General features: G+C 42.7%; 1 protein-coding gene across 1 annotated transcript in view; it reads left to right on the plus strand.

Annotated features, from left to right (window-relative positions):
• The window catches only part of SVIL (supervillin), a gene marked incomplete at both ends in the record, with an annotated part of 103,075 nt that overhangs the window by 22,920 nt on the left and 66,197 nt on the right, over positions 1 to 13,958 (plus strand). The window contains one exon of the mRNA XM_079701204.1: positions 12,086 to 12,166. Coding sequence (XP_079557330.1) covers positions 12,086 to 12,166 — 81 coding nt within the window. The remainder of the gene's footprint in view (positions 1 to 12,085; positions 12,167 to 13,958) is intronic.

The raw sequence follows: 13,958 nt of genomic DNA on the forward strand, positions 1-13,958 counted from the left end.
TCAAGGCATACAATTCTATGACTTACAGGCAAAGAAACACAAATCATTTCATACATATAAGGAAAATACCTCAGATGTAGTTACGTTAAAAAAGGATGGAAAATAATGTGTGACAGGTATGATGTTAAAATAGCATTGGGGTTTATTTGGCAATGATTCTATTTATTCACCTTTTAAAGACGGATTTAAATGGATTAACGTTCTGCTAGTTGTCCTTTCTCCAGAGCCAGGAAATTCAGGTGTCAGAAGGTCATTGTTGTCTCACTTCCATTTGAGGAGAAGAAGGACAAAAATACTTTGTGAACTAAAACAGTAACCAAAGAACCCTCGGTGACCCAGTAACCATAAGTGAAAATAAGATGGTGTCTGACCTAGAAATATGTGACAGAGATGTTGAGAAGGTTAAGGAATGACCAAAAATAATTATCTACAAATAACAAAACAATTGAATACCATACTTAATCATGGATTTGTCCTATCACTGAAATGGAATATTTTTCTCACTGCTGTATTTTACTCTTTCATCACCCAGCTCTACCAGGATTTGGAACTATTCATCTCTGAATTAAGTCATTCCCATTCCATCGTTTCATTTTGTGCTCACAAGAAAGAGGCTCTTTTTGTTTCATTAATTAAATAGGAATACATCACTCATGAATTATAACATCAAAAGACTGCCCGTGGTGTCCTAAATTTCAAATGTGAGCCAGATATCGAATGCATAGTTTTTGTATATTCTCATATATGCTAATGCAGAAATATATGTACACACAGAATAATCATTAGTTCTTACACTGTACTATACTGTTTTTAAGCATTATAAGCTCAGTAACAATCTCCAGGGCAATATTTAGCTGAGTAATAAGTTTATTTTAGAATTATTTAATGTTCAGTTTATATGATAAAGAACATATGTATGTGTATGTGTGTATGTTAATGTGTGTATGTGTGTATGTTAATATATGTGTGTGTGTGTATGTTAGTCACAGGGTCTTCAGTTCAGAAACCCTGTTAGTTTCCCAGGAAGTCAGGTGAAAACATTGTTCTGTAGCAAACTAAGAATGTACATAGTAACAGAGCAGTATATATATACACCACATCATGTGTGTGTGTGTGTATGTATATATATATGCTATATTATATCAGTAATAGAGCATAAAACACCTCCCAGCCGCCATTCCCCAAATCCTGTAAGTCTGGGATTTCAAGAACTATGTTTTCTGAAGAGGTGGTGTGACTGATATGAACCATTCTTTGTTACTTCAGCCACTGTGGATTTTAGAATAAAATTCAAAGGGATCGGGGGCCTATGAATTATTATTCAAAATTTTAAAAATCTGAGCTCTATTAGAAATCCTAAATTCAAAGCTCTTGTTGAATTTGCTCCTTGGCATATCTCTTAATATTAAAAGCAATAAGATGTACCATCTCGGTTACTTCTGTGTGTGAAGGGACTCATTCACTACCCCGAGTCCCACAGCTGCTGTTCTCCTGAGAATCTATACTTCCCTACGTGACTGGAAAGAAGAGAATCGCACTTAATTTCCTAGTGGTGACCTGCTCTGGAAAACCCTTGTTTTTGTTTGTTTGTTTATTTATTACTCTACTGGGATCCCGATCACACGTTCTCCATGTAGCAAACTGTATCATTCGTGGCCAGAAAATGATGATGGGGGTTTCATGCAGAGCTGATGCTGACATTTGACCGGGGGCAGCCGCCATTGGTGATTGATGGTTTAGACTGGGCTTCCCTGGCAATGGAGCATTGGCCAGGAAGGTGGGCCAGGGTATCCTCCAGAATGATCTGTTTCTGCAACACTGTGACCTGCAGACTCTGGCCAACTAGGAATGAACAGGGATTATGCTGCAGTTTTTCTTTCTTTCTTTCTTTCTTTTTAATTCAAAAACCTTTTTTTGTTGTGTTTTCTTTTGTTTTTAATTTTATTGAAGTTTAGTTGACTTACAAAGTTGTCTTAATTTCTGCTATACAGGAAAGTTATACATTCAGTTATATATATATTCAGTTATACATATACATATATTCAGTTATTCAGTTATACATGTATATATTCTTTTTCATATTCTTTTCATTGTGGTTTATCACAGGATATTGAATATAGTTCCCTGTGCTCTACAGGAGGACCTTGTGGTTTATCCATCATATACATAATAGTTTGCATCTGCTCATCCCAAATTCCCAGTCCATTCCTCTCCTTCCCCACCTCCCCTTTGGCTACCACAAGTCTGATCTGTATGTCTGTAGGTCATTTTCTGTTTTGTAGATATCTTCATTTGTGTCATATTTTAGATTCCACATATAAGTGATGTCATATGATATTTGTCTTTCTCTTTCTGACTTCACTTAGTATGATAATTTCTCGGACCATCCACATTGCTGCAAATGGCATTGTTTCATACTTTTTCAAGGCTGAGTAATATTCCAGTGTGTGTGTGTGTGTGTGCGCGCACACATATATAGACCACATCTTCTTCATCCATTCATCTGTCGATGGACACAGGTTGTTTCCATGTCTTGGCTGTTGTAAATAGTGCTGCTATGAATGCAGGGGTGCACGTATCTTTTTGAATTAGAGTTTTTATCCTTTATTTCTGATTGTTTGGGCATCTCCCAGTGAGAGGTTTGCATCTAAAAACCATCTCCAGAGCCTGAAGCTCATTGTTTTGGTTAATTAGAGAGATGCTGAGGAAGGCAACTACCTCTGGACCATCTGTGTTCCTGGGTCAGCTCCTGTCTCTAGCAGGGCAGGAAGGTTCCTAACAGAGACTCTACGTCGGGGCAGAATGTCATAAGAACAGAGATCTCCGAGGATTTACTCTCTAAAGAGACCGCTGGGTACTTCTCACGTGTCTGTTTTCGTATCATCACAGGATCGCTTTCACCTTTCAGTCCCTGTATCCCCAAACATCAATCCTTGCCCTGTTCTTCTAGCTTTGGGCTATTTTTATGGTTAACTCATTGCCATTTTTTTCCATTTTATTCTATTTTCACTGGCAAGTATCCATTTCTGTCCATTGAATGAAATAAGACTGTGTCACACCAAACACTAGCTGGTATGTCCTAAAAATGCAAAAGTCTGCCAGATTTTAAAATGTAAAATTTTGCCTGTGTGCTTGTGCCTTTGCACATTCATAATATTCATTCATAATATGTATGAATATTAGCATACATATTCACTGCTAATGAATACAAAGAAATCATTAGCAGTTTTTCCAAACAAACAACTTTCAGCAAATAAATTTTTAATTTTAATGAGATGCCGAAGTTAATAACTGTTCTTCCTAAGCTGAATCATGTTTTATAATTAGGAGCTGTTATATAATTAGAGCTGGACACCCACAGGGTGAAACTAATTTTACTGTGCTGGATTTGACTTCATTTTGGTGGCAGGAAGCACTTTTTTGTCTGTTAACTCTTAGGGGTTATTGGGAGTTAAAGCATGTCATCATATTGTATACTTAGGGATACAAACCCAGAGCAACTCCTGTTTTTGACAACTTTGGGTGAATTCTTATTTCTTCGTGATACAATTCTCTGCCAGACAGTTGCAACATCATTAAAAAGTTCTGTTACATTCAAGGTCACCATCTCATCCACAGTAATCCTATAGCCCTGTCCCGAGAGGTAACCTCTGCCCTATGGAGAGCTGGCTCACCCCAGGACCCCACAAAATAGATATTATATGATAAAGAATTTTAAACTCTTAGAACCGGAAGTAACCCGGGAGATTATTTAGTTTTAAAATCTATTTTATACATGAAAAAAACTCTGAAGATTAAAGAACTTAAGGAACTGGATTCAGACCATATAGCTGAGTCCAGGATCCGATCACTCAAGGTCTCCGAATCCATTAGAGTTCTTTCCGTGATATGCTGCTCTTGTTATTAATGTCAGTTCTATTTTCCATCATAGTGGAAAAGAGGGTTTGCTGTTTTTGCCCTTTGAAGGTTAGAAACTTTAGGAAAGAAGGTCAGGGATATTATAGAAACCATTTATGTGGATTTGCATAAGGTATTTAAAAGCCTCATCCTCATCAACAAAATGAAAACATATAGTCTGGGGGGACTCAAACTCAATAGATATCTGTCCATCCACCCAGACCTCAGAAGTCTTGATTTATGGGTTAATTTCAGCTCTGAAGTAGTTTAAGAAAACTGTCTTGTACCAGGAGCTGTGCTCTTGGGTGGGCATGTCATTTTTTTTTAAGTGTGGGAGATATACCAAGATGAGGTATCCAACCTTCTCCCTTGGAGAAGCGGGCATAGTTGAACCAAGTCCTTAAGGATGTGGTGAGTTTGCTAGACGTGGAGGGGAGGCTGCTTCAGGTGACCTAGAAGGAGGGGGACGGGCTGAAGCAGGAGAGCCAGGTGGGGACCAGCCCTGGAGCATCTTATGACAAGGCGTTTGGCCTTCTCCTTGGGGACAGTACAGTGGGAAGTGTCTGAAGGATTTTAAAACAAGTATGCTCGATGATGTACTTCAGAAAGATAGCTCTGGAGGAGTGGGGGGGATTGGTCTGAAGGAGAATTGATTCCAGTCAGGGAGGTCACTAAAGAGGTGGTTGCAGTTACCCAGGCATGAGGTGATGGAGTCTCTGGTTCCAAGTTGGGCTTCGTCCTTAACTTGGTCCTGTTTGGCATTTCATTAGATGATCTGGGAGATGCCAGTGGTAGGGTGGTCAGATTTCTGGAGGAGGGACTGTGTAAATAAATTTGATGATAGAAAAAAAGAGAGAGAGGGGAGAGGGAGGGATGGAGAGAGAAGAGATTAGAGGGAGGGAGAGAGTGAGAGAAGCAAGAGAGAACAGGAGCATGGAGGCAAAAGAGCACATGTACCTGGAATGATGGCTGGAAACTAACAAGATGAAATTTAAGAAAGTCCTGTATTTAGAAGGGGAAAAAAAATCAGTGTACAAGTTCAGGACTGGGGAAACCTGATTTAATAACGGTTCATGGGAAACAGACCTAGAACTTTTAGTTGACACTAAGTTCTTTATTTGACTGCCAAAATGGCTAGTCCAATCTTAGGGGACATTAATGAACATGAACTGTCAATAGCACAGGTAGCACTGGCCCACCTGTGCTCTGCAGTGCTCAGCTCACACCTGGGGATCTCATTCTTCTTGGGCTGTCAACCTATGAGAGCACGTTCAGAGAGTCCACCTCCCCATCTGCCTGCTTTCTTGACCTCTCCAAGTTTGTATAACCTTCTGTCTGTCTTAGTAGAAACCAGAGTCATTTGGGGAGTCTCTTACACATTCTATGGTGCTTAGATTCCCAAAGCAGTCTGTTCTTCTCATTATCAGATTGTCCTTTGCCCAGCACGGTTATAAAGCTGAAGCTTGAATTGGTACAGGGAGCCCTAGTGTTACCAGTCTGGCTTCTGGTTGATGATGATTCTGCCAAAAGGGGGAAAGGAGAGAAAGAGCTCAGGAACCAAATGAGGTGTCTCACAAATGCAGCTTCAGCTGCACCTCATGTCTCAGGAAGAGGGACATTTAAATGCCCAACGTCCTACAACAAAGCTGACACACCCAGAAAAGGATGTTCATGATTTTGTCAGGATTCCCCCAAACATGGCGCCTTGAATCGGTATTAAGCCAATCTGTAAGATTGGTAAGGATGATCTCAGTGATAGCATTGCTTTAGTAGAAGCCTTACAGGAAGGGTAGATACCATGTCTCAGTCACTTTCCTATCTCCTTCCCAGCATCTAACACATACCAGGGGGCTCCATCAGTCATTTCTGAATGAATGTTCTGCTGTTTTCCACGTCTTCATAAAGTGTCAAGAGACAGTAGCAGTGCCACCTGAAATAGCCAATCTGCAAATGGTTTATCAGCCCACAACACATAAGGGACTTGCAAGGAATGTAAGTCTTGGGTCATTTCCTTCCTCAAGAAAGTTGTGCTGGGAAGAAGATGTCACTGAACTGCACAGCGGACTCAGGGATGGTCATTTACATTCTGGTCCAAGCCTTTCATCTCACTGTGGACCAGTGACCCCAATCAGCAGAGTACGCTTGGAGCAGCCCTTGCTTATACTACCAGGCTCTTTCCACTTTGTCTGGGCTTAGAATCCTTGTATGTGGTCTTGAGTCCACATGAGTACTGTTCAGCTGTGAGTGGGGATCGTGATACGTGAGCCGAAAAGCCGCTGGCTGCTGGGGGGGCCTTGTCAATGCAGTCTCCAGCCCCGAAAGGCTGATTCTAGGCTGGTGTCTGACCAAGGCAGTTGAATCCCTGCATTATTTTGCTTGGTTACTTCATTAGAAGCCAAGCAGGAGATGTGGAAACCCAAATGGATCCGGGAACAGGAAATTGATCCCCCTCAGAAGGCCGCTCCAGCCCCTGCCGCAGACTCACCCCTTCCCTCCAGCCCTCCGTCCTCTCACCCTTTCTTGGCCGAGGTTGCAGCCTTTGGCGTTTAGCACTGAGATTAGCCCCGAGGGAGCCTGGAAGAAACTGGTTTTCTCTGGTTTTCTCACGTGTTTATCTTGATTCTGCCCCAAGAAGACTCTATCCCTACCTTCTGATTACTCAAGAAAGCTTCACTCTATAACCTGGCGGTGAGATTTTTTTTTTTAATTTTTTTGAGGTAGAGTTGATTTACAGTGTTGTGTTCATTTCTGCTGTACAGCAAAGGGATTCAGTTATACATACATATATATATATATATATATATATATACACACACACATTCTTTTTCATCTTCTTTTCCATGATGGTTCATCACAGGATATTGAATACAGTTCCCTGTGCTCTGCAGTAGGACCTTGTTGGTGATGCATCCTGTACATAATAGTTGGCCTCTGCTCACCCCACACTCCCACTTCTTCCTCCCCGTCCCCCCCTTGGCAACCACAAGTCTGTTCTCCATGTCCCAACAGTGATATATTTTTAAACTGAGGTATAATTTACATCAGACTGCATGTAGTATTTTAAGGACACAGGCTGGTGAATTGGGGAGATGTGTAAGCATTACCCCTGTCCAGAGAGAAAAAGTTTCATCACCGCTGTGCCTCTCCCCACCTACATCAATTCTTGACTTTGTAAGGACCTCACTTAGTTCTCATACATAGGCTGGTGGTGTCATATGTTCAACTCATTATGTTTGTATGACACTAATCCTTCCCACTGTTAACTTGTTAACCGAGCGTAATTATTAAAAAATAGTTAAGCATAATGTTAAGAGACACAAAATAACAGCATCCATGCAAGATTTAAAAAACAAAGAGAAAAGAACCCATGGCTTCATTGACACTCTCCAGATGTGATCTCTTTTCTTTTTCATATTTTAAAACACTCACCTGCTATTATTATGTCCTCAAAACAATGCCCCCCAGGCCCCAGAAATAAATTTTGTCCCTTAATAAAATGATGTATTTTTTCATCTGAGTCTGGGCCTCCCCTAGCCACCATGCAGTGCTCCATGGTGGAAAACTTGGTCCCAAACTTCCATTATGTTCCCTAGGTTTGGGAGCCTGTGGATTAGCCAGATCAGTGCTGGACTTCAAGTCACCATTGTGGGGAGCCAAGGCATACTTTTTTTTTTTTTTTTTTTTTTGCAGTACGCAGGCCTCTCACTGTTGTGGCCTCTCCTGTCGCGGAGCACAGGCTCCGGACGCGCAGACTCAGCGGCCATGGCTCACGGGCCCAGCCGCTCCGCGGTATGTGGGATCCTCCCGGACCAGGGCACAAACCCGCGTCCCCTGCGTTGGCAGGCGGACTCTCAACCACTGTGCCACCAAGGAAGAAAGCATACTTTTAATCAAAAGGAAGAGACTGATGCAGACATGGAGAACACACTGGTGGCTGCCAAGAGGGAGGGGGCTGGGGGAGGGATGGACTGGGAGGTTGGGATGAGCAGATGCAAACTAGTATCTATAGGATGGATGAACAATAAGGTCCTACTGTACAGCACAGGGAACTATATTCAATATCCTGTGATAAACCATCATGGAAAAGAATTTTTAAAAGAATGTATGTATATATATATATATATGTATAACTGACTTTGCTGTACAGGAGCAATTAACACAACATTGTAAATCGACTATACTTCAAGGAATAGATAATAATTAAAATTTTTAAAAATAATGTTTAAAAAAAAGGAAGCGATTGGGGCTGCTATTTGATATAAAGTGGTTAGGAAAGTCTCTCTGATAAGATAGCAGTGGGGCAGAGACCTACATAAAGAGAGGCAGCGAGCCACGCAGCTCTGGAGGTGGACGGGTCCAGGGAGAAACAGCCCCTGCAAAGGCCTGAGTGGACGCCATGTGTGGAGCGTTTGAGGCAACCCCCAGTCACCAGTGAGGCAGGAGCCTGGAGCGGGGTGGAGTGCTGGGGTGACATCGGTGAGATGTGTCAGGTGAGGAGCGCAGATCAGTGGGGACCTATTGCCCATCGCGAGGGCTTTGGGTTTTGCTCTGGATGATGTGTGCAGCCGTATAAGGGTTTCCAAGGAAAGAATGACCAATCTGCCTTCCATGTTAAGACGATTACTGTGGCTGCAGAACTGGTAGGTGGGCAAGCATGAAAACAGGTAGAATAATTACGAGGTCATCCCAGTCATCTAGGTGAGGGAGGGCGGTGGCTTGAGCTTGCGTGAACGCAGCAGAGGTCGTGAACAGAGGTCATCTTTGGAAGGGACCCAATAGGATTTGCCGATGGCTTGGATGTGACGTAAGAGAGAGGAGTTAAAGGTGAGCCTCTGTCCTGTGGCCTCGGCAGCTCAGAGCAGGGCGTCGCCATTTGCTGAAATAGGGAAGACACCAGTACAAGCTGAGTTTGGAGGGAAATCGAGAGTTCATGTTTTGGACACGTAAACTTTAAGATGTCTGTTAGGTACCCAAATGGAAATGAACCCAAGGGCCTGAGTTCAAGGGAGGGAGCGGATGGGGAGAAAGCACTGGCAGACGGTCCGCAGGGGGTGAAAGCTGGTGAGATCGTCACGGCCTTGATTACTGAGGAGGAAAGGAGACGGAGCCGTGGAGCCCCCTGAGCTTTGGCGGGGCGGGCGGGGAGGCGGAGTCGACAAGGAAGGCGAGGAGAGGAGGAGGGTCAGGTGAGGGGCCGACCGAGGCTGCAGTGGGTGAGTCAGAGCAGGGCGGAGAAGCGGCCACGCTCCGCGACACGGAGCAGCCCAAGTGCCCAGGACAGCCTTGTGGGCAGCGAGCGTTGCATTAAACGTAGGCCTCTCCCCACCGGCCCCACCTTCTTCCTGGATTTGATGGCAGAACACCTCACCCTAGTAAGTGCCTTGGCCGACCTCAAGGGTCCTGAAAGCCTTACTTGGAGAAATGCTCTTCTGAATTCCTCCTGCTTTGAATTGACTCAGGGCGAACCCAGGCTGGACCCACTCTCCTTACAGGTGGGAGGGGACTCACCAGGAACTCACAGACGTGCAGTGCTGTGTCATCTCGGAGAGGAAAGCCCGAGGAGGAGACCAGCATTGTGAAGGGCTTGCTGCGGTCTCCACGTGACAGCTTCACATTCGTTTATGTCTTGTCACATACATTTGTATTTATCATATGTGAAGTGTCAAGCTGTGAGTATCCACCACGATGGTAGTGGTTATTTGGCTTTTTGGCGAGTCCCACATCTAAGTTGTGACAGATCAGTGGATCCCAGCAGACCCCCCAGGTCTGGGTACGATTTCAGTTTACAAATGCTGACCTCAACATGTTCTTAAACAACCCCCTGATAAGTTTGTTTGCTTTTGTTTGTCTTCGGTTTTATCTTTATTTTTTTCTTCTAGTTTTATTGAGATATAGTTGACATACAGCACTGTGTAAGTTTCAGGTGTGCAACATCATGATTTGACTTATACACATCATGAAACGATGACCAGAGTAAGTTGAGCATACATCATCGTCTCATATAGATACAAAATCAAAGAAATAGAAAAAAAATATTTTTCCTTGTGATGAGAACTCTTAGGATTTACTCTTAACAACTTTCATATATAAAATACAGCAGTGTTAATTATGTTTACCACGTTGTACTTTACATCCTGAGAACTTATTGGTCTCATAAGTGGCCTGATCATTTTTTAGGGCAATACTGACCAAGGTTTATTCTGATTAATGAAGGTTATATTCAGAAAGTTGTATAGCATATGTCACAGTTTGCAAAGCATTCTATCGTACAAAAAGCATTTGAGCCTTAAAATGACTCTGGGATGTAGGCATATGAGTTACTAGCTGATGATTTTCCAAAGCAGGCATCCATCGCTCTCTCTTCTTCCTCTGTATCCTGATCCACATCAGTTGCCTCCTTTCCGGGCCACAGAGGATATGCCAAACTATTCCTATGTTTAAATAAATGTCGAGAAATTAGACCCTTTATTGTTGGAAATAAGATGGCTTCCCATACATCTGACTTTTTTTATTTACCCCGGGCTAAATGGCTATGATACTGGAGACAGGGAGGGGTGGAGGGGTAATTGCTTTGGGTGTAGCAAGACTAGGGAACAGACGTCCACATCTAGTTGTGACAGATTTCAGTGGTCGCAGCAAAATGCACGGTAGTGATGATCGACAGGCTCTTGCCTGTGAGCTCAAACCAAAACCCAAATTTTAGAAAATTAAGAGAATTTTATTTTAATTATTATTCTATTATTTTGGAAATTACTTTGATCTGAAATGTGTTTCCAGCCTGGTCTTGAAGGACTCTTACAGGTAGGTTGGCAAGGTTTTGAGCTGGTAAACATTTTAACTAGCCTGTAGAATTTCCATGCTTTCGTTTTACATTGTGAGAGGGTACAGGTCGGTGGTTTGAGTATTCCTCCTGTGTCTTGCTTTACATAATGACCACAAGGTTTTCTTTGCCTATGATTTTTTTGTAAGATATCTTCAGCCTGGCGTTATTACTTTGTCACATTCAGGCTTGCATTATATTCGATTGTGCGTTGAGGAGTGAATGTATAAATCCTATTTTATCCTGCCTAGCACGGTGTAAGTTTTTTAATGGCTGGCATGATACTGATTCACCTTTGCTACTTCTCAGAGCCCAGCTCAGTGCTTTGTACATAGTTGGAACTCAATAAACATTTATCAGATGGACTTGTATTAGTATTTGGTAACTGTTATGTTGGCTGCATTGTTCAATGACAAATATAAAAGGAAAATATAGAATAGCAATTAAAGATATGAACTTATTGAATTTCTTTTTATTTATTACCTTTATTTGATACGTACTGTTTTGCATGGACACTATTTTTTTTTTTTTTGCGGTACATGGGCCTCTCACTGTTCTGGCCTCTCCCGTTGCGGAGCACAGGCTCCGGACGCGCAGGCTCAGCGGCCATGGCTCACGGGCCCAGCCGCTCCGCGGCATGTGGGATCTTCCCGGACTGGGGCACGAACCCGTGTCCCTTGCATCAGCAGGCGGACTCTCAACCACTGCGCCACCAGGGAAGCCCATGGACACTATTTTTATATTTCGCTATTTACCAGTGTACCTTAACACAATTATAGATGATAAATTAATTGATATTTTTAATCCAACTTCCTACAAGAGAATTGTCTGTTATTTGTGGGCAGAGTGTGACTCCTGATACTTTTAAATGGCCCAAAAAACACTTTATTTGGTGGCTTCAGATATATTTATATGATCTCTTGATTTCAGTACTGAACCAAACGTCCTAGAAATTCCATGAACTGAGTAGAAACCCCATGGCAAAACGTGCTTAGCCAGTTTCAAAAGCCAGGATTATTCTTTTTTTTTTTTTTTTTTAATTGTTTTTGCGGTACGCAGGCCTCTCACTGTTGTGGCCTCTCCCGTTGCGGAGCACAGGCTCCAGACGCGCAGGCTCAGCGGCCATGGCTCACAGGCCCAGCTGCTCCGCGGCATGTGGGATCTTCCCGGACCGGGGCACGAACCCGTGTCCCCTGCATCTGCAGGCGGACTCTCAATCACTGTGCCACCAGGGAAGCCCAAAAGCCAGGATTATTCTTTACTTAAGAAAAATCAGCCTTGAGAGTTTTAAATTATAATAATTAAGTCTGTGTATATGTCGACATTTTCATAGACATTACCTGAAGTTTTGTTTTTTGTACACAATAGTACCGGGAAACCCAAACATGAGTGGTTTCTCCAGAAAGATTCCGAAGGGGACACACCTTCGCTTATCAACTGGCCTTCCAGGTACCTCCCGAGCTCTCGGCTTGTGTTGAGTGACTGCATCTCTGGTCCAGCTGGCTTATGTCCCGCACATCACCGAAACTAACTCTCCTCTGCCCTCTTTTTGGTGGCAGGGCTTTTGAAAGTCATGTGTTCAGAAGGGGCTGCTGGAAATTACTTCCCAGTCGTTTGCTTTTCTCTTTCTACTGCCCTAATGCCTGCTAATTCCAATAGTATTTCCCTTAGCTTCTCTTTCGGAAAATCTTCTGGCTACACCTCTGGCTTTTCTCCTTTCTCACACTCCCGTGCTGCCAGGAAGGGGCGGTAGTGAGGAGGTAACCAGCATCTCCAGGCTGCTCCCCCCCCCGAGCCAGGCTAACCAGCTAGTGTCCTACCTTGTCAACAGCTGCCCCTGCCCCGCCCTGCCTGCCCAGCCTCCTTCTTAACATGTTGCCTGTCCCTCAACCATTTGTTCATTTGCACAGCTACATTTAGGGCATGTGGTTTTCAAAGCAGACAAAAGCCCCTGTCGTTTCATTTTTAAGGTTGGGGGCAGGGAGAGGCAGGAGTTAGAATGCATAAGTCATTGGGAGGACAAAACACCCATATATTGAGTTTCTAACAGTCACTTTGTTCTTGGCCGAGGACAGCATTCAGATTGTCTCTGATGAGAAGGACACATTCCGCAGGAGAACTTGAACCACATTTCAGCCGCCTTTTGATTAACAAAGCTTATAAATATGAAAACATCCAGCACTGGCTAGTCTCTGGGAAAAATAACAACCCAGAATGCTTTCTTTCCCCCTCTGAATTGTTCATAGTAACTGCCTTTTATGTGTCTTTGATTTTTTTTTAATGAAATATAGATAGATATCCTGCATCTTATGTTGAAAAACATGTAGGCATTTATATCAAATTTAGCAGGGTGCCTTTGTCATTTAAGGAAATAGTCCCTTCCAAAAAATAAATATCAGAAGCAATTATTTTTGCTGAGTAATCTTAAGTAAATAAAGGCTTTACATTCCCCAAGAAATCACTTTTCCCACTTCAAAAGCATTTCTTTATTTTTTAAAGATTATCCCCAGGAAGTAATCCATTCCTAAGCAGTCTGAATGGTTTCTTCTTCCTCACTATGTGGTATTTTTAAAAAGTAAAAACAAGAACTAGTTTGCACTCTTGGACATTTACTCCTTGCTAAGCACTAAACCGCGTACTTTGCAGACATCACATTATTTCCATTTAAAAGGTAAAGCAGCTGGGGCAGGTAGGTTACCTGAGACCATACAGCTGGAACTGGCTGAGTCAGGCTTTGAAAAGAGGTCTCCTGGGACCCACAGCCAGAGCTCTTGGCTACAGTCATAAGAAAAGGTTGGTAGCTTTTGAAATGGATTTCAGTTTTGCTCTCAGATATTTAAATAGCTCTAGAAACCACCAGAGCCCTCCCTTTTTAGATTAGTTTTTAACTGAGGGCCTAATGGCCATTCCAGAGGGGAGAAAACGTTCAGTGCATTAATTCTTTCAACAAATATCTTTTTTCCCTAACCTCCTTAGTGCTCAAATTGCTAGACGTCATGGTGTCTTAACTGGTCACACGTTTTCTGAATGATTGAATGTAGTCTGCATGGCATGAAAAAGTTTGTGACTGTTGAGTGCTTGAAAAGAGGTAATCGTCTGATTTATCTTGAGCTCAATAAAAAATAATAATCACGAATGCTCTGACATTTACAGGAGACAATGAACTTTTTTTTCAGTGGGAATCTACAATTTTTATTAATCCTATTCATACACAAAACTAGAAGGGACTCACAGAAATATC

The sequence above is a fragment of the Hyperoodon ampullatus genome, assembly GCF_949752795.1.
Source record: "Hyperoodon ampullatus genome assembly, chromosome: 3".
NCBI classification, from domain to species: Eukaryota; Metazoa; Chordata; class Mammalia; order Artiodactyla; family Ziphiidae; genus Hyperoodon; species Hyperoodon ampullatus.